This window comes from Clupea harengus, chromosome 14, assembly GCF_900700415.2.
Source record: "Clupea harengus chromosome 14, Ch_v2.0.2, whole genome shotgun sequence".
Taxonomy (NCBI): Eukaryota; Metazoa; Chordata; class Actinopteri; order Clupeiformes; family Clupeidae; genus Clupea; species Clupea harengus.
In genome coordinates this window covers 25,065,428-25,087,976 of record NC_045165.1, presented here as the reverse complement: position 1 = coordinate 25,087,976, position 22,549 = coordinate 25,065,428, and the positions used below count along the sequence as shown (strand labels likewise).

At 45.3% G+C, this 22,549-nt stretch overlaps 2 protein-coding genes across 2 annotated transcripts in view; one reads left to right on the top strand and one right to left on the bottom strand.

Annotated features, from left to right (window-relative positions):
* Positions 1-47: 47 nt before the first annotated feature.
* Positions 48-6,904, top strand: fbxo30a (F-box protein 30a). Its single transcript, XM_042709761.1, has 3 exons — positions 48-257; positions 1,821-4,515; positions 4,933-6,904. Exons 2-3 carry the CDS (start codon positions 1,864-1,866, stop codon positions 5,134-5,136), a joined length of 2,856 nt encoding a protein of 951 aa, XP_042565695.1. The 5' UTR covers positions 48-257; positions 1,821-1,863; the 3' UTR covers positions 5,137-6,904.
* A 7,477-nt stretch (positions 6,905-14,381) lies between these two features.
* LOC105895748 (utrophin-like) overlaps positions 14,382-22,549 on the bottom strand; it is a 32,982-nt gene continuing 24,814 nt past the window's right edge. Inside the window, exons 15-19 of the mRNA XM_031580940.2 lie at positions 20,837-20,948; positions 20,282-20,418; positions 17,371-17,409; positions 16,337-16,402; positions 14,382-14,905 (exon numbers count right to left, since the gene is read on the bottom strand). Of these exons, the coding sequence (XP_031436800.1) occupies positions 14,710-14,905; positions 16,337-16,402; positions 17,371-17,409; positions 20,282-20,418; positions 20,837-20,948 (550 nt within the window). The 3' untranslated portion in view covers positions 14,382-14,709. The remainder of the gene's footprint in view (positions 14,906-16,336; positions 16,403-17,370; positions 17,410-20,281; positions 20,419-20,836; positions 20,949-22,549) is intronic.

Genomic DNA, 22,549 nt, shown 5'->3' with positions numbered 1-22,549 from the left:
CTCTGTTGATTTCGTCAAGTGAGTCATGACGTAATACAAAGGCGACGGGAAAATAGGCACCGCTAACGAACAACTTGGCTAGGTTTAACACATCAGTGGGAGACGTGGAAAACAACGGAGGGGATTGATAAGTGTAACATAGTTATAATTGTACGGCTTCTATTTGCGGTGTTGCAACACCGTTATACATTAAATCATAACGATAAGATACGAAATAATATTGTCGTTTCTACTAACAAGCCTGTCACAGAATCACGGTAAGAAACTTGCGAGTTTGTGGGCATTCTGTGTCGGATAAAGATTAGCTTGAGAATTAGCTAGGTTGCTATTGAGCTAGGATAGCCTGTTAGCAGAAATCAAAGTTTGGGCACAGTCTCGGTAGCGATAGATAGCTGCATTGTCGTCTGTTGTCATTATATCAGCTACCCGTTTTGTTAGTTGTACTTTGTGAAATATAGCTCACTGACAAGAACATTAAGGTTGTCAAAGTTGTTTTCATGGTTTTACTCGTAGCTAATGTTAGCTAACGTTAACTTGCAGTATCAATAAACAATGTCGCCATCCTGCTAGCAGACTTGTTAGCTAGCGGGCTAGCAGCCGTGATCCAGCAACATCTAAATAAAGACAGACGCTGTACTCGCTGCTGTAACGTTGCAAACATACCTAGTCCAATGTGGGGAACGATGACACAACCGGTAGCAGTTGGGTCAGGGCAGCCTCTGTCATTTTAAATCTCTCAAATCTTTTGACTAATGTTTGATTATGACAGCCCCTTGAAGTTTTGAGTGTTTACGTAAACAATCTGGTTAATGAGTTTATTAGTTAGTAGGAAAACTGAGGTAACTATTTTAGTAGGTTCACCAAAGTAAGGAAACGTTATGCCAACTCACGGCCAATAAATCAAATGTAATCGTAATCTATTTGCTAAAATTTATATCCCAGCAAAGTTGCGCCGCAGTGACACGTTATGCATGATATAACCACGTGACGTAAATACCAACAAAGTAGCTGTGTGTTTCTTGTTTGATGGGCCTAATAGTTTTTCGGGTTCATCCTATAATATGTTATCGGTCAGCCGGTTTGTTTTTGACTGTGCGGTCATATTAGGTGTTGATTTAATTTTACCTCAGTAATTTGTAACTGGTTAAAGTTCATTCTGACGTTGACGTTTTGAAGATAAATCAAATAGTTCAAGTTTGTACATTATATTACATGGCAGTACTTTTCATAAGCTGAACATGTTGCATTTGTGCGCATTCTGTTCTGGTGCACTGTAGTATTTGTTCAATCAAATTCTGTCATTAAATTGTTTCCAGACAAGCCCACGTGTCTAACGAAACAGTAGTATGCAACGCTAGTATGCGTCCTTGTTATTCTCGCGACCACACTGACACTTAAACAGTGAATGCATGTTTTGTTGTTCAATAACACCCGTGTTTTTGTGTCACATAGTGATCTGGCCTTTAAGATTCATATTGCCCCATCACGGTTTTCGAGGTACAGGCATGGCCGTGCAATTTAAGCCGTGTGTTGTGAAATATTGTGTGGCAACTGAGAGTTTTAACTTTGTAAACACACAGCGTCGTGGCAGAACGTCTGCTTCTTTTTTTAAGACTTGGAAAGGGCTTCCCGCAGCTATCCAACATAAGCGCACTGTCGAATTTCAGTCGTACAAAATTGGGTCAGCTAGAAATCCTTTTAGCCTGTTATCAAGTGCTAATAGTTGAAATGTCTGAAATACATTCCTGCAAGAACAAATCATTAATATAATGTTAATATCATAGTAACACTTCTTCTCTTCATGTTTGGCCCCCTTCCAGGAACAGTGAGCGGTCTCTCATTTAAAGCTTACCAGACTCCCAGATGGAGGAGCTGCACCCCCACTGCCTGACATGTGTGAACCGGAGGTGCATGACGCGACCAGAGCCTGGCGCCTCCTGCGACCTGGTTGGCTGCCCGCTGGTGTGCGGTGCCGTCTTCCATCTTTGCAAGGCCAGCGAACACCGCCTGCTGTGCCCGCTGGAGCGGGTGCCTTGCCTGAACAGTGGCTTCGGCTGCCCATTCACGCTTCCGCGTGGGCGCCTGGCTGAACACTTGGAGATCTGCCCGGCCAGCGTGGTGTGCTGCACCATGGAGTGGAATCGCTGGCCTGTCAGTTACGCTGACCGCCAGTCCTACGAGCACCTGAGCTCTGGTGGCGACGACGAACCCGTGGAGCAGCTGGACATGGCGCTGGCGCTGCAGGACCAGCGCATGCTGCTGGAGTCGCTTCGCGTCACAACCACTGTCAGCAGGGCAGCCGACGACAAGCTGAGCGCCAAGAGCCAGCCCCAGGTGCTGATCCAGGAACAGCCGATTCAGCACCACCAGCAGCAGCAGCAGCAACAACAACAACAACAACAACAGTTACAACAGCAGCAGCAGCAACAACAACAGTTACAACAGCAGCAGCAGCAGCAACAACAGTTACAACAGCAGCTGCAGCAGCAACAACAACAGTTACAACAGCAGCTGCCACAGCAGCAGCCCCAGCGGCCCTCTCAGGTGGAGTTGGCGCGTGGGATCATGGACATGCAGCAGGAGTCCTACAGCGAGCTCTACATGGCCTCAGTGGAGACCAGCCGGAGTCTAGCAGCGGCGCTGGGCATCCTCACCAGCGCCAACAAGGACATTGACCTGCTCATGGACAGTCTGGCCGAGAAGGAGCAGCGCAATGGCGCACATCATGGCGCAGGGGTCAATGGAGAGGTCAACAGCGAGTGTCGGCACGGCAGCAAGGACGTTGAGAACGTGGAGATGAAGGACAGTGACTCAGAGTCCGAGTGTGAACTGGGGGCCGTTGGAGGGGTTGACCTCAACCACACCAACGGCATGAGCTGGGAGACCCACAACGGCTTCAGCAAGTCAATAGAAGTCATTGTGGATGGGAAAGACGGCGATGTCGAGGACAGAGAGATGCAGTGTGTCATGCCCTGGAAGAAGGAGAAGCCCTTGTTTAATGGCTTTCACCGGCCAGACAGCAGGGGTGGGCATCATCATTGGCGGAACCAGCACAGACTGCAAGGCAATGGGCGGAACGGATCCTCTGACCTCCAACCTGAGCTGGTTCTCCACGCCCGGCCAGTGGTGGTGGAACCGGCTGTGCCTCAGCACGGAAACATCACCGCACCTCGCTTTTCAGTATCGGTGCAGAGGCCCCGTCCTTATACGGGCCAGAGGCCTCTCCCCCTCCCCTTAGCCAACCACCATCTGGCGGTTGAAGAGGAGGTGGAGGAGCTTCACATGAATGGGGAGGGACTGCAGCCACTGGTGGTGGTGGAGGGGGATGATCTCGCCCTGGATTTGGAGGAGGTGCTTCAGCCACTGGTGGTGGAGGGGGAGGAGCTTCAGGATGATGGGGGGGAGCTTCCACCATTAGTGGTAGGGGAGGAGCTGCAGGGGGTGGAGCTGCAGCCGCTGGTGGTCGAGGCGGACGAGGAGTTGGAGGCAGTGGCCGCCGGGCCTCAGGTGAACGGAGGGGAGCTGCCGGAGGCCGTGGGCGAGGCAGCCGACCGCTGGCTGGAGCGGAAGCTGCACAACCTGCAAGTGCTCCGCGGCGTGTTCACGTTCAACGGGCGCCGCGCACTGCTCTCCGACCCCTACCACCTTTTCCGCGCCAAGATGGAGGACAAGGCGGTGGACACGTCGGACCTGGAGGTGTCGGACGACCCCATGGGCCTGCACGGCATCGACCTGATCACGGCGGCGCTGCTCTTCTGCCTGGGCGACTCGCCGGGCGGCCGCGGCATCTCCGACAGCCGCTTCGTGGACGGCTACCGCATGGACTTTGGCACGCAGACCTTCTCCTTCCCGTCGGCCATCCTGGCCACCAACACCATGGTGGGCGACATCGCGTCGGCCTCGGCCTGCGACCACGCCAGCCCGCAGCTGTCCAACCCCAGCCCCTTCCACACGCTGCGCCTGGACCTGGTGCTGGAGTGCGTGGCCCGCTACCAGACCAAGCAGCGCTCCATGTTCACCTTCGTGTGCGGCCAGCTGTTCCGCCGCGACGAATTCTCCTCGCACTTCAAGAACGTGCACGGCGACATCCACGCCGGCCTCAACGGCTGGATGGAGCAGCGCTGCCCGTTGGCCTACTACGGCTGCACCTTCTCGCAGCGGCGCTTCTGCCCGTCGACCCAGGGCTCGCGCATCGTCCACGACCGACACCTGGGCTCCTTCGGCGTCCAGTTCAACATCCCCGCCCGGCCCGCCGCCACCGACCGCAACGGCACGATCACCCGCAGCAACTACCAGTATGGGTACCAGTGCGACCACCTCAGCAGCCTGCCCTTTGAGTTGCTCCAGCATGTGGCCGGCTTCCTGGACGGCTTCAGCCTGTGCCAGCTGTCACGGGTGTCCCACACCATGAGGGACGTGTGTGGCAGCCTGCTGCAGGGACGGGGCATGGTGGTGCTGCTCTGGCAGAAGGTCCAGCAACCCGATGGCTCCAACTCCTGGCAGATCAGAGACAAGGTAGAGAGAGTGTGTGTGTGTGTGTGTGTGTGTGTGTGTGAAAGCAGCTTTATATTGCGAGTGTTAAGGAATATAAATTAATCCAATGTGATGCAAGATTGAGTTGTTCTCTTTGGCTGAAGACCTAAGCCTCTTGGCTAAGAATGTTGTTTTTCATTGAATTAGTTCATTGTGCTGCTTAAGATGATGCATAGAAAAAGAAAAACCTCTTTTGAGCTCAGCAGTAACACAGACCTCTCAGAGAGCCAATATAGCCCATTTCAAATCCATGCTGGTAAAACAGTCACACAGAGTATATAGATACACATTATAGATTATTATAGAGACATTATCACCAGACCTGTATTCAGTGCTCACTTTGTCTCACTTTATTTCGTATTCTCGTGCAAACTCACTAATTTGTGACGTTGGCCTCAGGTGTGGCGGTTCAGCACGGCCTTCGGCACAGTGAACGAGTGGAAGTTCGCCAACATCGCCAGCATCGCCGACCACCTCAAGACCTGCAAGTTCAACACTGTGGCCCGCAGAGAAGAGGCCATCCCTCTGCCCTGCATGTGTTTCACCCGCGAGCTCACCCGCGAGGGCCGCTCTCTCCGCTCTGTCCTCAAGCCAGTGTTATAACACACACACACACACACACACACACACACACACACACACACACACACACACACACACACACACACAGATACACACACTCCAGTTGAACTGTCACAACACGCCACACAGACACTATGTTCTGAACTCTCAGCAATTTAAACACTCGTGCCGCCATAACCGCGGACTTCCTCACGCTTTCTCAAAGCAACAGGAGTTAGAGCTGCTGCTTTGTCTTCCTCCAGGTTATTCTCGGATCATCCCGATTCCCAGCACAAACTCTAGACTGTGGGCTGCAGATTGTTCGGAACTGTTTCGACACTCTGTGGAAGTGTAAATAAAGCCTAGCTGTTTTTTGAGGTTTCAAAAACTATATTTTTTATAAGGTAAAATACTGTGCCGACTCATACAAATAAATGAATAAATGAAGTAGAAAGCGGAGCCTTAATGGAGAAAAAAAAAAAACACTTGATTGTGAAGCTTGGCAGAAATCTTTAATAATAACTCTGCCCTGCTGAATTATTACTGTAATGTTTTATACTCTTGCATGGTGTGACGAGAACACATGTAGCAGCCACCTTCAGATTGACAAGTGCTTGTGTGGAGATGCACACACCCGCAATCTGAAAAGCTCATGGATTTAAGTTAATTTTTTCGATTCTTTACATTTCCTTTTGTTTTTTTTAAAGGTTCTGGATCATTAGAGTGCTGTCGGTCCGATTTTGTTTTAATTTCGTGTCTGCCTGTTGGAATTTTTCAAACTCTCAAAACGAAAGTTCTCGTGTCTTGACTTGAAGTACACCGTTGATACAGTTTAGAGGCGAGAGAATCACCTAGCACTTTACTGGATTGTCGATATGAAGTTTACCATTATTAATTATTTTTGTTTGTTTTTGTGACTCCAGCATCAACTTGTGTGGTGGTGAGCACGTAGAAGCCTCTTGTCCCCCCCCCCCATAGCTTGCTGCTCTGTCTGTGCCTACAGTCTGACTAAACAAGACATTCAAACTACATATTTTCCCTGCCCTCCCCTCTACCCAGAATGCTAAGTGCTTCCCCAGACCAGCTGATGTTGACTCAGAGTGACCCTGTCAGGACTAGCACCTTTTTTTTGTCTTCCACTGACTGCTCTAAGACCACGACCTTCTCCAATAAGTGGTCTTCAGCAATCCAGTGCTTTTCAGGGAGGGAGTCGGGGGGTATCTCTCAAGGAAGGAGAAGACTGGGGAGAGCACCCAGACAAGGGGCAAGGCTCAAGGCTATGTAGTCTTCAAGGGCTGCTCTGCAGATTAGTATTAGAACTCTGAAGGACTGGGTATGTCTCTCTGACCCGCTCACTGTTAACCAATCACACCATTCCAGAGTAGTGACCCTGTGTTGAGAGCTAAACAGTAGCACTGAAGGGGCTTCACATGTCATCTGGGCATAGAGTCAGTAAGAGGTTCATGTAGGGATTTAGGAGAGGGGCAGGATAAGTATAATGTGTGTTGGGTGTTTATGTTAGACTTTGGGTAACGGTGACAGTTGGAGATTATGGATATTGACAGGGTTAGGGTTATGGATGAAGGTTAGTGTCAGGTCAGTGCTCAGGGTTAGGAGTTCAGTGGTGTGGTTGGAGTCGGCTTGCTGTTCTTCTCCGTCTCTGTGTATCTCTGTCTCTCTCTGACGTCTGACGGGTGGGCGGGCCACTGATCCACAGCCTTTAAAGTGTCTTCAGGGTCCTAGACTTGACTTGTTCAATGCATGTTGACGTGTGTGGTTTAATAAAAAAAAACAATTTGCCATCTTTTAACATCGTCTGGTTGTTGTCTCATGTCTTTAGAACTCTGTCCTATATCCTGTTTATTCTCATATTAAGGAGTTATGAGGGAATATGCTTTCTAAATAGCATAGTTAAGTGAAAATCCAATAAATTACCAAATGCAACATTGCCTTGTTGGAGCAGTATAAAACTGAAGAGAATCTATTTGTAATGTTCTTGCCATCAGCAATGCACAAATGTTGAAAACGTATTAAAATATGTTTTAGGGGGAGCTGTACCATGAATGGGTCTGAATGCCCATGGGGACCCGGGTTCGAGAGCGGCTCGCAGTCCTTTCCCAATCCCTCTCCTATCTGGTTAAAGGCATAAAAGCCCAAAAATAAATCTTATATATGTTTTAGTGAACTATTCTAGTAAAACTTCATCCATTATGGAACAAATTTTCTTTACAAAAACAATTTGGCAATAAAATGTACTCAAATATGAGCCAAAATATATTGTAATCAGGGAATGTTTGGCTGCTCTTGCAAGACTAGGTCACTAGTTCTGCTTGTGGAATGGTTGGTTCTGCTGTTAAGTTTGGAGATACGCAGGTAAACTGTCATACCTTAGTTGTCAAGTTTCAGCAGGGTTGCAGTAATTTAAGTGAGTTGACATTATTGTCTCTGTAACCTGCTCCACATTATTAGATTTCTGTCTCCAGAACTCCCATTGTGCTCAGCGATCAGCCTTTGGTTTAAGGACTCAAGTGGGACCTCATGAAGAGGTGCTGCTACACAGTGGGGGCCATGAAGGTATGGTTGGAAAAAGAACCCGAGCCTACCCGGAGTGAGTACCATTCCACTTCACAGACATCTCGAAAAATGTCTGCCAACTGGTGTGTGGATGTTAGCATTGCATCTGTGGTAGTAACCGTGGTATTTTGACAAAAGAGGACAGTTCCCTCTTGGACTAGAGCACACATCTCCATTGGAACACCCCCTAGTCGCTAGAAACAACATGCATGCAAAACCTTGTTTTCATGTCTGCCTGGAAATCAAACGGCCTGAAAGTGTAATACTTGCATGTGCCACTAGATGGTGGTATAGCTCTGTGTTAACGGTGTGGGGTGAGTTTATAAAATCTATAAGTATAAGTCTATAAAATCAGGCAATAAACAACAGCTCTGCTTTCTCTATTTACATAACATAATTACATAAGTCAATTGAATACGTTATGTCTCACTGATCGCCACATTAGGTCACAAAAGTGTAGGTAAGATTGCATTTGTTCCTAATCTGACTCCTGAGATTGTTCCCAATTACTCCTTTGACTGAGAAAAAAGTGGTGAAGGGGAGGGAATGGGGCCCTAGTTGTTCCCACCCCTTCTTCTGTCAGCCAGACAGTAACGTGCAGAATTATTGTTCTCATATTGTCCTTCAGCCTGTTGAGCTCAGAAAGTTTATGAAACACACACACACACACCAACACACAAATATGAAAGTCACACTAATAGGATGATAAATCTCCTGTGGCCCCTGGGAGACCACTGAGTGTGCTCCTCTCTGACAGGCTCATCTGGTGGCGTGCTGGTGTGGAGATGAGCTCCCGGAGCTGAGCCACAACACAGTGGAACAGAGAGGAGGGAGGAGGAAGAGAGGGAGGAGGAAGAGAAAGAGAAGAAAGAGGACAGAGGATGAGAGAGCAGAGAGAAAGAGGGCAGATGAGAGGAAACAAGGCCAAGGACGATAGGAGTGGAGGGGGGGAGAAGTGAGGGGTGAGGGGCGAGGGAAAAGGATGGCATGTAATGAGAGAGATGAGAGTAGGGGAAGAGAGGAGAAGAGACTCAGTGATGCAGTGCTTAACTCGTCTGGCCATCTGAAGCTCTCGTTAAACTCTCTGGCCAGTGTTTAGCATGCTAACAGGTGTTCAGGGGCTTGTTCTGCGGTTGTTTGTCATTTTCAGCCCCCCCCGTCCCCGTCCCCGTCCCCGTCCCTTGAAATAATTGCCTTTTCATTGTAGTCTGTGGTGAGCATTTATCAGTGACCTGTAGCAGCCAGGGGGTGTCTGGAGTCTGCACCCGCCCCCCAGCAGCCTTCCCAAGGGAGAAATGTGGCATGGGATAGTGGCGCTCTGTGCAATGCACCCTGGGATTGTATTACATTGCTGATAAAATGATCCCAGCTTTGCCTCATCAGTGCAGTTTTTTTTCCTCCTAGTTGGCATATAACTGCATCCAGACAGTTCTTGCTTGGTATCTGGGGAAATAAGCAATGAAATAAAAAAAAAACTATGGAGCATATTGGATGATCTGAAATGGACTTGTTGAAATATACATACATTTGATGTAGGAGGTCTTCTCATTTTACCGTAATTCCAATTCTGTTTGTCTTATCACTTATTTTATTGTGATGGTGTTGGGTAATATTGCTGACTTGAGTGACTGTCATCTACTTCCTTGCCACTAGGTTTATATGAGAATTCTAGCAGAAAGTAGAAACAGTGTGTTGTAAAACATGATGTTATATCTTGTGTTCCCCAAGGGAAATGTTAGACAATGGTGTTGTTGACATAAAGACACAAAAAATGTCAAATGAAAATGATGTATGACTACCAGATATGTAGGTGGAGCGCAGCAGCATTCATACCATACAAAATATTTATGCGTGTGTGTTGTGTTTGTCACCCCTGCTTTTTTTTACTTTTTCTTTACAGAATATCATCTGGACTGTTTTTATAAAAGTTTTCATAAGTTGTCCCTCAATGTAATGTGACAGAAATGGTCTCAGCATGATACACCTGGATTTATAAATGCCAGTGTTTTTTTTATGTGGTTTGTTTGCCTCTGGCCCTAAAAGTAGTGTAACAAGTTTAAATGGTTTCTAGATGTATTGCCTAGCAACCCACACAGCAGCACACCATTCATTTGGACTCCACCGAAGGAGGTGATGCTTTGGTCTAACTATCAGACTTTGTTCTTTGTCTCAGATAGCCATTACGCCATTCTGCCTGTTGCCTCCGGGGTAACGGTGTGAGCTCCAGACGGAACCTGTCTGTTCTCTCCCTCGGGAGGTGGAGGAAGGAGGAGGAGGAGGAGGAGAGGAGGAGGAGAGGGGAGCTGGAATGGGGGGATGAGACAGACGAGCGCCAGAGGTTAGACAGCGGGTGGGTGATGTGCAGATGTCAGCCGAGATGAACGCCGCCTGTGGGTGTGTGTGTGAAACTGCAGGAGATGTGTGTGAGGAGAGGGGCCAGTGTGAGACGACTCTGCGAGCTCTACTTGTGTGTGTGTGTGTGTGTCTCTGAAAGGAACTGTTCAGACGGGGAAAAGTTGATTTAGATTTGTTATTGAGTCCTTTCGAGATCTTCGCTACAGTCAGAATGAAGAATGTTTGTGAATGTTTGTTTGGAGATATTTCAGCCTTTCTTGTTTCCTTCTCTCATTACTGCCGTTGCTTCCTAGGGTATTGCTCTCTTGCTCCCATCCTGTTCCCCGTCTCCTGTTGCCGGCCAGTTTTATCGTCCTGTCAGTTTCATCCAGCCAATATTTATTCAGTTTATCTTTCACTTCCCTCATTGGTTAGAGATTTATCTTAGGTTTATTTTGAGTCAATATTTAATGGGTATTTGATTAAAGCAATTTAGAAATGTGGTGTTAGGGACAATAAATGTTAAATATTTACTACACAATTTAAAAATGAAATATATTAATAATGTATAATTTATTCCAGTATATACACTTTAAGTCCTACTTGTGATTCTGAATGTGTGTGCCACTCCCTCCATTTTGTATTTATGGTCTTTGGCCACAATGTAGCTATGATCCCCTCTTTAGGCATCCATTAACTACAATTAGAACCATAATTAGTGCTTTCAGCACAATCAGCAGCAGAGTCTTTGGAAAGGAGCTAAGTGTCATTTAGGGAAGCGTTTGTGTGTGTGTGTGTGTCTGTGTGTGTGTGTGTGTATGTGTGTATGTGTGTGGGTGTGTGTGTGTGTGTGTGTGTGTGTGTGTGTGTGTGTGTGTGTGTGTGTGTGTGTGTGTGTGTCTGTGTGTGTGTGTCTGTGTGTCTGTGTGTCTGTGTGTGTGTCTGTGTGTCTGTGTGTGTCTGTGTGTGTGTGTGTGTGTCTGTGTGTGTCTGTGTGTGTGTGTGTGTGTGTGTGTGTGTGTGTGTGTTTCACGCACTTACAGGGTGCGGATGACTCTTTGGCCTCCTGCATGGCTTACCTACCTTGAATGAGAGCAGAGAGAGAAGGTCAGTGTGCTGTATAAGAAAGCTCCCATCTTGGAGGGTGTGCAAATGAATTTCTGATGGCTTGGCTCAGGGACCTAAGAGCAAATGTTTGCTAATGTGATGGCAAATAGCTAGTCTATGGAAATCTGCCCATGAGGGAGAGGAATAGGGGTGTTCAAAATGTGGTAATACGTTTTTCCAAATACCTACAAATCTGAACAGTCACCTGGAACTGAGGTGATGTTCTGCACACCAGTCTTGGTGAAACTTCCGGTTCATAAGATTAACTTTCTGTCAGTATGGTAATAGTTTTAGGAGGAGTCGTTCAAATGTATAATAATATAATATAGAACATACTGCTGTAGATTTTTTTTCTCACTCTCTCATTCACACATCATTACCCACACAGTGGGTTCAAGTCTGGGATTCTCTGTGGGCTGAGGGAATCACTTCTTGTCTCTGTGAGGTATACTCAAAAAGACACAACATGAAAGCTCATCCGTCAGAGAAGATGTCATGACATAGAACAACATCGCCTGTCAGCCTGTCAGAAAAAAAGAAAAACAGACTTGTGGAGGTGGAGGCCAAATGGTAATTACCTCAAATTCACTGGCTCATAGTAAGGACTTCAGATATAGTATATAGTATATAGTATAGTATAGCTGATTGTACCACCAGTTTAAATATAGATCCTACATCCAGATTTTAACTGAACTCTGAACTAAAGCAATTTTTCGGGTTCTGCTGGTTCAACACAACCCCTTGGCATGTAAATGCATGACACATCGTGTCATCATGTGTGTGTGTGAATGTGTACAGAAGGATATGTCAGCTCAGTGGGACGCCCAGAGACACGTCTATTTGCCCGGAGGCTGCTTCACTCCCACTGCACCTGTGGCTTTTCAACAGCTGTCAGGTAAAAGTCACTGCGGTCCTCAGATAGCACTGATTTGACAGACAAATAAAAGTGAAAAAAGTAGACTTTCAATCAATTGTGCTAGTTTCTGTCCTTTGTCTGTTCTCAAGGATGCTCAAATGGTAGATCAACATTCAGACGACTTTTCTGCTTCTTCTGTGCCACTATGTGTGAAAGTCAAACACTAAAGTAGCCTTCCAAAAATAACCTGCGCTTCCCTCAAGAAACCCCTTAGCAGACCTAAAAGAAACATTTCCTTCATTATGCAATCAAAGCCTGAGAATCTAATGGACTAAATTTATCATGGTCTTTTGCTGTGGCCATCTGCCAGAATTATTAATGTAGAAGGTCACAGTCCTCACTGAGCACATAACTGTACTGAGGCTCGTGACATCTCTATAAATCTATCACACTTTTATATCTCTACCTTTGGTATAGAATGTCAGCTTATGGCTTTAATATCACAACTTGAATATTACAGCGGGAGTATGACCGTAATCAAACTAGATTATCATAAAAAGCCACAACACGTGTTAAGCTCAGCCCAAATGTGTCTGGCTGGAATAAGGGGCACGGTTTGCTTTTCAGAAGCAATAGGTGATAGAGCAAAACAATAAATATTTAAATAATCATGACTAATCATGTTGATGTGAACCTGCCTTATGTATTGTCTAAACTAACATGTTAACCTTTAAAACTATCCTAATTGTTTACCGTATCCCTTGAAAAATGTTTTCTGCATTCACACCTTGTGTCATTTTTCACTGAAACAACATTACTTGTTTTTACAGTTGCTCGCAGTGACACAGTTGATTCTGGTCTGAGCTCTTCTCTGCGCCTCTGTCTGTCTCTCCGAGGGACCCTCATAACTTCTCACTACCCCAGATGACTCTTCTGGGTGACATACAGTACTGATGCATTGCCACTGTCACACTCGCTGGAGAGCGTTAAGACTCCTCACTGCCAACCAACTTCCCCACGGGAAGGGAAAAGGCCCATTACTAGCGTCTGGCTCTCTTGCTGGTGGTGATGGAGGGTAAAGAGGCATTTAAACTGCACAGAAATGAATGAGGTGCTGAGCTTCAGCGGCTCGGCTTTAAGCTAATGGTTTGCAGGATGATGTATTGTGAGTGTGTGTTTGGAGCTTACAGCAATGATGGCACTGGGATAGATCTGTCTTTACATCTCCTATGAAAGGTTTGTGTTCCAAGATGTGGAGTCCTTCAGGTATATTTGTGTGGTTTTTTTGTGTGTGTGAGTGTGTGTGTGTGTGTGTGTGTGTGTGTGTGTGTGTGTGTGTGTGTGTGTTTGTGTGTGTGTGTGTGTGTGTGAGTGTGTGTGTGTATGTGAGTGTGCGGAGGTGCATAGTACCCAAACATCACTGTAGAGGTTCCCTGCCTTTTGTTGAATTGGTGTAAAAAGTATCAAATTTCCCTGTAATACACTTCCTGTCCGGTCCTGTTATCCTTTAGGAAAGATAACTACACCGGCTGTGTAATTAAACTGCACACCTATGTGGTTTTGTAATTATGGTGCCTCCGAGACAAACTCGGAACTCGGATATTTCAGACTTGCAATTTTCCAATTCCAACTTTAAAGTCAAGGTAGATGGATTTGCCCTGGGTTTACAAGCAGCAAATCTGACTTTGAGTGGTGTTCCATTGTACAACGCTCCACTGTACATTCTACCGTTGAAACATTGAGTTTTCTGGAACACAGCATTAGACTGGCTCTAGGTTGAGGGAAGCAGTCATAGACGCATCGAGTCATAGACATGTATTTCTGAAGGAATAATTTTCAGCTGATGTAACTTAATTAACTTAACGTAACTTTGAGCTGATCCTTGTGCTTTGTACAAATCCGGCATACTACGGTTTCCCATAAATTTCTTCTTTCCCACATGTGACCCAGAAACAAAAAGAGGAAAGTGACATCTGAGGCTTTGTCTAATGGGAACCACTGTACCTCATGAGTGTTGACTTTCATGCCAAAGACAGAATAAACTAGTTTTGAGTTTGGTCTGAAGACCAAACCAAATATTTTTTATGAGAAAAGTTTTTATATGATTTATATGTCGTGCCTTATTGTCTACAGTGAACACTGTATAACGTAGCAGTGATGAGGTGATGAACAATTAATAATGAAAAACAGCAAACTCATTTGGCATATGTCATACAACATATGTCTCTGCTATGTAAATATCTCCCATGGAGAGATACTGCAGGAGACATGTGAATGATATGAGAGGTTCATTTTCTAGTGCTTAATGTGAAAAGCCCTTGTGTAATTGCTGATTAGATCAGCCAATCACCTGAGTAGCTTTGTGATGTATGCTGATACTTTAAACTCCCCTCAAGCTCCAGCGAAGTCATGTGCAGGGGCTAGACGGTTGCTAGGTGGGTACTTCTTTATTGGGTAGTAACAGAGAATTTCAGTTGAATTCCAATACTCATTATGAAACACGTTAAACGTAACTCCAAAACACACCACAACAGTCTGGGTTTGAGTAGTTAATGTTAACTTTAATTCACTCTTTAAATCTCAGAGTCACTTGTCCTGTTTGACCTTGCTGACTGTCAGTTCAATAAATCCATCCGAAATGGCAACTGAATGATTTGTGTTTATGAGCGCTCTAGAACGTGGCTGAGCCGTTCCTCTCTCGTCTTCAAATTGTTATTCTGGCGCGTGAGGAGAGTGCGGTAGTATTAACAGCTCTCCTCTTCTAGGGCAGATATGAGACCATCAGGTTCCTCAGGCATCTCGCTCCTCTTTATGGCTTGACCTTGGACTGGGCTGGAGGTGTGGCTGTGTTTGTGGGTGTCCCCTTGCTGGACGTGGAGGGGACTGCAAGATGTGCTGGCACTGTGTGCCTCTGGTAGGATAAACTCGTGCTCCGGAAACCTGAGGGGGAGGGGAGAGAAGAGGGGGTTGTTTGTGTGCCGACATGGTGGACGTGAGAAACGAAAGAACAGGGAGATTTAGATTCCAGTGAGATCTCTCATTTGAGCAATTGCCAAATCCACACCAATAAATACGAATCCACAGATTTGCGCTGAATAATCCCCCATGAGATGGGGGTACTTGGGCCATGAGATGGGCCTACTTGTTTACCCAACCAACAGGAAGTCCTCAAAACTCAAAATATACTTACATTAATCTTTTGATTTTACCCAAACAACAGGAAGTCCTAAAAAACTCAAAATATACTTACATTAATCTTCATTTTACCTGAAACCCTTTTTAATATGTGCTATTGGGTCTTTAAAGTGGAACCAAACCCTGCCTTAATTTCTCCTTAATGTGTTGGTCTGTGATATTAACCAACCCCTTAATTATCCCTTAATCAATGCAGAAATCTAATTAGTTTTCTCTTCAAAATTCATTGCATTCAATTCAAGGGCTTCTATTTCATAGAGTTCTGGAACTTTCATTATGGATCAGTACCTTTCCTCCTCCCCTGTGTGAGACTAATGTGTCGTATCTAAAAAAGCAGTCACAATATAACTCTTGAACATATTTGATGTTTTTGGAGGAAATGTGTTCACTTATATTTTGGAAATCATAAAAGTATGCAAGGTTCTAACTTTGCAAAAATGCTTTTCTAGTGATTTGTGCGTGTAAGACTTCTGTGAAGTCGGATTCACTATGTCCAGCTGCTGCTTGATAGAGTCATCACAGTAAACTAGTGCAGTGCTGCCATCAACCCCAGAAGAGCACTGAGAGAAGAGTGGAGTGGAGGAGTCTTTTTTAGGTTTTTTCCTTGCATGGGAGAAAAGGTGGGCACGCCATGGAACAGGGCACTATCTGGAGGCTATGGTGATGAATACTCTCATTAGTCACGATAAGGCAAAATTAAGCAGAGCGCTTCGGTGGAATATGAGTTCTTTCCAATTAAGTCTTACTGAGATAAAAACCTGACTGCAAATGGGTTTTTTTAAACGATTAGTCCACCCTATAACCCCCATCTGGAAAAGGGACATAAGTCACCATAATCTGACCAAAATGTATTGTGCTTCAAAATATAACATATACTGTAGGGTGGATTGTAATTCGTTAAAAAAAAAGGAATGTTTAGAGAGTGAATCAACAGTGAGGACCCCTAGCCGTGATCCTTATTCCCCCTGTTGTTGTCTGTTCCCTGTTGTGCCCTTATCATATAATGGGAGCACTGAAGGTAACTATTCACACAATGGGCTTGGGAGTAACAACGATGATCTTTACAAGCAAAATCTCATAAACTGTGGTGCATGATTTTGATAAAACATCACAAACTCCTGGTTGGTGACCGTCCAGACGGAAACTGTCTGTCTGTCAGCTGTCTGTCTGACTCACCCTCCTCCTGCGGCTGAGGCAGATTCCACAGACACGGCTCGCTCCCAGCCTGCTATCGGAGCCATCCTGGGACCAGTCAAAACAAAAACAAGAAAACAAAAAAACACAGCTGATATTTTGTGGACAAAACGTCTGAGATAAAGTAGCTCCCTGAAGGCTGTTTGGATTGGCTCAGCTCAAGACAGAGGAAATGAGAGAGAAGCTGAGGCAATTTTAGGGATAAAATACTTGTTTCCACCTACAGGGATTCACTCATTCATGTATTCAGTGTAGGCTTATATCTGAAGCGTCTACCCCAAATATTATCAGGGGCACAGTAAAAAACAAATGAGGGAACGATGGAAGAGATTTGTTTCAATATATGGATGTGCCAAAAATCAGGTATTTAAAAAGGTGACATAATGAGTTTATAGCTGTGATGTATGTGCTAGTACAATCACCCCTATGGTGTTGAGTATAACAAGTGTTTATGGGCAGTAAATTAGGTCCGCTCTTTAAATCGAATACAAAGTGTCCTTTCCCCATCTGCACAGTGAGTCAGCAGAACTCCACACAGTGGAGTCTACAAACCGTAATCAGATACCGTTCTCGGACCCACCATCCACCAAACTAAGAACTCTTGTATGACCACACATACATCTATACATAGAACAGCTTTGTGGAAATGACTAAGGTCAGTGGTATGAGTATCACGGATCAGTGGTTATGAGGTGTACACAAATAGCTGTTCATGGTTAATGCCGTGTTGTAATGAATGGCAAAATGGCACAAGGACAACTACATAATAGTAAACAACATACCCATTTATACCCCATGTAATGTCATATCTACATTGTGACATGGTTGTATTTCCTAATGAAAGTGGCGAGTAGAGATGAGACTGTGTAGCATAGAGTAACACTCACTCATACTGTTCTGGGCACATGTGTAGCATAGAGTAACACTCACTCATACTGTTCTGGGCACATGTGTAGCATAGCGTAACACTCACTCATACTGTTCTGGGCACATGTGTAGCATAGAGTAACACTCACTCATACTGTTCTGGGCACATGCGGAGAAGAGGGACCGGCCTGTGAGACACAAACAGAGAGCAGATGTTAGAGGAGGCAGCCACAGCACGGGCTCCACGCCCCGCCTTTAGACGCGGGGGAATACCTGCTTTTACACCAGCCTTCAGGCCCGCGAGCTCACCTGCCTGCTCGTCTACCTGTCTACCTGCATGTCAACCTGTCTCTCTGCCTGCCTGCCTGCCCGTGTCCAAATATAGCCAGTTGTCAACATCAGACACTGCACTGATACAGCCTCTGCTACTGAATATGAAAATAAACTGTTGAAATGGTCCTGGATTGAAGATTGCACATGGAAACATTTATGATGTAAAACCCCAAAACCCCTAGACAGAAAAAACAAACAACAACAAAAAAAACACTCAGTATCAGCAGAGATATGAGGCAGGGAGGACAGACAAAGGGAGAACAGCTGTTGCAATTGAAGACGAAAGGACACTAAACAGCGAGAGAATGATAAATGTCCCATCCTCTCATTTCCCCACTGATCTCCCTAAACAGACGCCTGATTGCTTCTGTAATTACATGCAAATCCACCAGAGGGAGGAAGCCATTTGTTTGTTGACACAGGAGTGCCACAGCTGAGGAGCGGAATGAATAGCCTGGCGTGAGTTGCCAGAGAGAACATGGGAGACAATGAAAGCGCACACAGTCAATTGGGAGGTTTGTGCCGGGGTTTTTCCCTTCCTATTCACCATGGATGGAATTGCATTTCACACAAAGTCAGAGTCAAGTGCCAGTCATACAGCAGCACTGAACATATCTCTGAGTTGAGAATTGAAGAATTGTAACGGATGGGATTCACACAGAATGACAAAACCCCATGTGACTGAAGGAATTTGGCATATGCTTAAACCAAGATCTTTTCTTTAAGGTTTGGTTACACTTACAAATCAACCCATAAAACTATGTTAAAATGTATGGTCATACCCAGGTTAACTACCCCATAAACCAATACAACCTTGAATTAAATGCTAATGCAGAAGTGGTTGTGAAAGTACTTTGTGCTGCTATAAGCCAGCTGCAAACCATGCATGCGGATGGGGCTTTTGTTGTCACTTCAATCACTGTACTTTGAGATCTATACTTCCAAAGTTTCATCAGCCAGTTTCCTACACCACAAGGGAACATAAAACTTTGGACCATGTTTACACCAGTGTAGCTGACGCCTACAAAGTCACATCTCTCCCCCACCCGGGACAACCTGACCATCTCTCTTTGTTCCTGCTCCCCAAATACACCCCGGTCATCAAACACGTGGAACCCAAAATGAGGACCATCGAGACTCTCCAGCACCAATTCCAGCACACAGAGTGTGTTTGCTGCACAGGCCACTCTGAGATCAACACTGACACTTACATCAACCCTATCCTGGATCGCATAAAGGGTACAGGTATGTGGACAGAGTGACAACTCACACACACACAAAAAAAATAAAAACATTTCCCCAATCAGAAACCCTGGATGAACAGAGGTTCGCCTCCTGCTCAAAGCAGGAAATGCAGCCTTCAGACCAGGAGGCCTACAACTCAGCCAGGGCAACCTGAGGAGGGGAATCTCCCAGGCTAAACATAGTTACAGACAGAGGATTGAAGAGCACTTCAACTCCACTGACCCCCGTAGCACGTGGCATACAGACAAACAACAAGCCACCCAGTACTGTGCCCCCAACCAGGAAAAATAGGAGGTCATCCTCAAAGCATATCCATCAACATCAACAGCCTCTGATGGAATATCTGGCCAGAGCAGCTGGCCAGGGTCTTTACGGACATTTTCAATCTGTCCCCGGCCCCGGCAGTTGTCCCCACTAGTTTTCAGGACCGCCACCATCATGCCAGTGTGAAAGCACTCCATTGCAATGGCCCTTGATGAATTCTGTCTTGTCGCATTCACCCTCATCATCGCCAAGTGCTTCGAGAGACTGGTTATTTTACACTTGAAATCCCATCTGCCTGCTACGTCGGACCAATACCAGTTTGCCTGCCACTGCAGGTCAACAGAGGGCGCCATCTCCACGGCACTCCACTCTGCCCTGACCCACCTGGACAGTCCCAACTCGTACGTCAGAATGCTATTCATTGACTTCAGTCCAACACTGTGATCCCCTTAGCCAGCTTGGTATCAGCACATCCCTCTGCAACTGGACTATTTCTGATGAACAGACCTCAGTCTGTGACGTTAGACAGCCTCTCCTCCTTAACTATCACCCAGAACACTGGCATGCCCCAAGGCTGTGTGCTGAGCCCTCTTCCGTACTCCCTGTTCACCCATGACTACATTCCTGTTTTCATTGCACCAACACCATAATCAAGTTAACAGATGAAACCATGATGGTAGGTCTGATCAGAGGTGACAAGGAGATGGCCTACAGGGATGAGGTTCAGCACCTGGCCGTGTGGTGTGGAGATCATCATGGATTTCAGGATTGCTAGGAGCCATGCACACACCCCCATCTACATCAACAGAGCTGTAATAGAGTGTATGTCAAGCTTCGAGGTTCTTGGCATCCACATCTCTGACGATCTCACCTGGTCTCTGACCTCCTCCACCCTGGTCAAAAAGGCACAACAGCGCCTTTACTTCCTACGGAGCAGAAAGCTCACCTGTGACCCAGTATACTGATGTCGGTACCACTGTACCATTGAAAGCATACTCACAAACTGCATTTCAGTGATAACCCAGCACACTTTGTTGGATATATAATGGGTCATATTGGTGGGTCAAGTCAAAGATCGGCTGGATTATTAGAAAAAACGTTTTTCTAAAGTAATTAGAACACCTCTCAAAGACTCTATATCCTTGAAGTAAAGCATGGCCAAAGTGTATCTGTGAGGTCTCGGCTGCGTGTGGTTATGGCGCCTCCAACACCACTCACATGTCCATGCTGTCCTCCTCCAGGAACAGCTGCACCGGAAGGTAGCCGAGCCGTGGGTGCTTGGCAAAGTACTTCTTTGATCGAAACTTGTTCTTCAGCACTTTGGTGAAGTCACGCACGTCCTCCCCAGAAGTGGTCTAAAAGGGGAAAAAGCTTTTTAGCTTGGGTGGGAAGGATGGGGAGCAATTGTGTGGCTAGATGTGGACACATTATACTCTCTTGGGCCTGAATTGCCTACACTGGTCAAAATGTGTTTTAATGTCTTAAAATGTGAAAGCCTGTAAAAGATTTTGTGTTTTGAAAAAAAAAAAAACAAGTGTTTTGAATTGGCAAAAAAAACAAGCTCCTGTCTGACATGGACAGAAGCACGTGTTTAGCTTCACTCAACACTTCTGATCGGGTACCACACTGTGGAGAAAACTAATGATTACAATTAAATATGGGAGAAATGAAGAGTGGGAGAGAAACAGGATGACGGAGTGACAGAAAGAGAAAGGAGGTAAAAATTGACAGGGGGGAAAAATGAGCAAGAAAGACATTGCTGTGAAAACTTACTGGGGTGCAGTACTCCACCATGGGGTAGGTCAGCTTGTGGCCTTTTGCCGTCCTTCCCGAGAAGAAACAGTTTTGGCACACATCATAGTTAAAGTGCTTCAAGCTGCGATACCTGAAATGGAGATGGAAAACAGACCTCAGCAATTGCAAGACGTGATGTGAGGTGTGTTATTATCAATTAAATTCAGAGGGAAAAGACAACCCCTGTACCACAGACTCATTTGATAGTGGTGTGCTAACAAACGGCTGCCTCCAAGCTGGAACAAGCTGATGTGTTTTCATATATTCAGGGATGAATTTAAAATAGAACCAAATATAAACTAAAAACCAATGCATAGAACAAATCCAAAATCGTTTTTAAGATGAAGATAATAATAATATTCATATCAAATAACTTACATTTCCTTACGTTGTATGTGATTTTGTCATTTCTGAAAGCTAAATATAAAATTATACTAAACTTCATAATTGGACACTTGGACACTTCACCCTGGATTCAGCGATAAACTCCATCTGAGCAGTTAGGCTGATTTGCATTTGGGCATTGAAAAGTCTGCTTTCATAGTTCCATTAGAGTTAATCTATTGAAAGGTCCCACAACCTACAGGACAAATGACTGGCTATAAGGAGCAAATCGGTTGCACATGTGAGGTAATGACAAATATTAGGTAAGAACAGCACTTAATATCCATCTTAATGTCTACACTTAATATCCATCTCAATGTCTACACCTACAATGTATTTACTGCAGTTTTAGACTGCAAATGCTTGACGTCCAAGTCATACATGGATTGGAAATGTTGGAGTGAATACAGACTCTTGTCCCCATTAGTGGCAAGAATACCACTGATGTTCTGTCCAAGAGGTAAAACCAGTTGAATACTAGTGTCCATGCTTATGTGACTAATTTTAAGTTAAATAAAGTCCAGGCTTTGCTCTCCATTATTTTTCTATTGTTGAATGTCTACAACTACCAGGTAATTACTTAGAATGCTTAGACCGCATTTTAACGGTTTGAAATGTCTGGTCTTCGAAGTAACACATGGATTGGCAATGTTGTAGTGAGTGCCAGCTCTTAATGGAGAGCATACCCTTGATGTTCTGTGCAAAACACTAGACCAGCTGAATACCCCCCACACCATCTAAAGCAGTGGTCCCCAACCACCGGGCCGCGGCCCGGTACCGGTCCGTGAGGCATTTCCTACCGGGCCGCAAAGAAAGAATAAATAATTTATTTAATTTCCGTTGTATTAATTATTAGAGTCTGAAAGGTGTTTTATTTTGAAAAACGATCGGATTTTCCCCGACGGAACATTCGCCTGTGCCTCTTGACACGTCAAGACGCTTGTCTCGGTCACGTGATACGTTACTTAAAAAATAAACCAGCAAACTAGCGAAAATTAGTAAGAAACAAACGTCCTTGAGCTTCTTTGTGAAGGGGAAAAGGCCTGAAGAGACGTGTGCACCATCCACAGACTCCACAGCAACGCGAAATCAACTTCAGACTGATCAAAATCATGTCAAAGCGGACCTAACTTCACCAGTGCAGAGGTGGAGGTATACTGTTGCAGAATGTAGATGTGTCCATTCTATTCCAATATGGTTATATCCACGCGATTGAGTTTAATGCTTATTTATTTATTCAGTTACATTTGCAGTGTTCGTGTAGTGCTTTTTTAGAACATTACGATGCCTCTTAGAATCATGAATTTA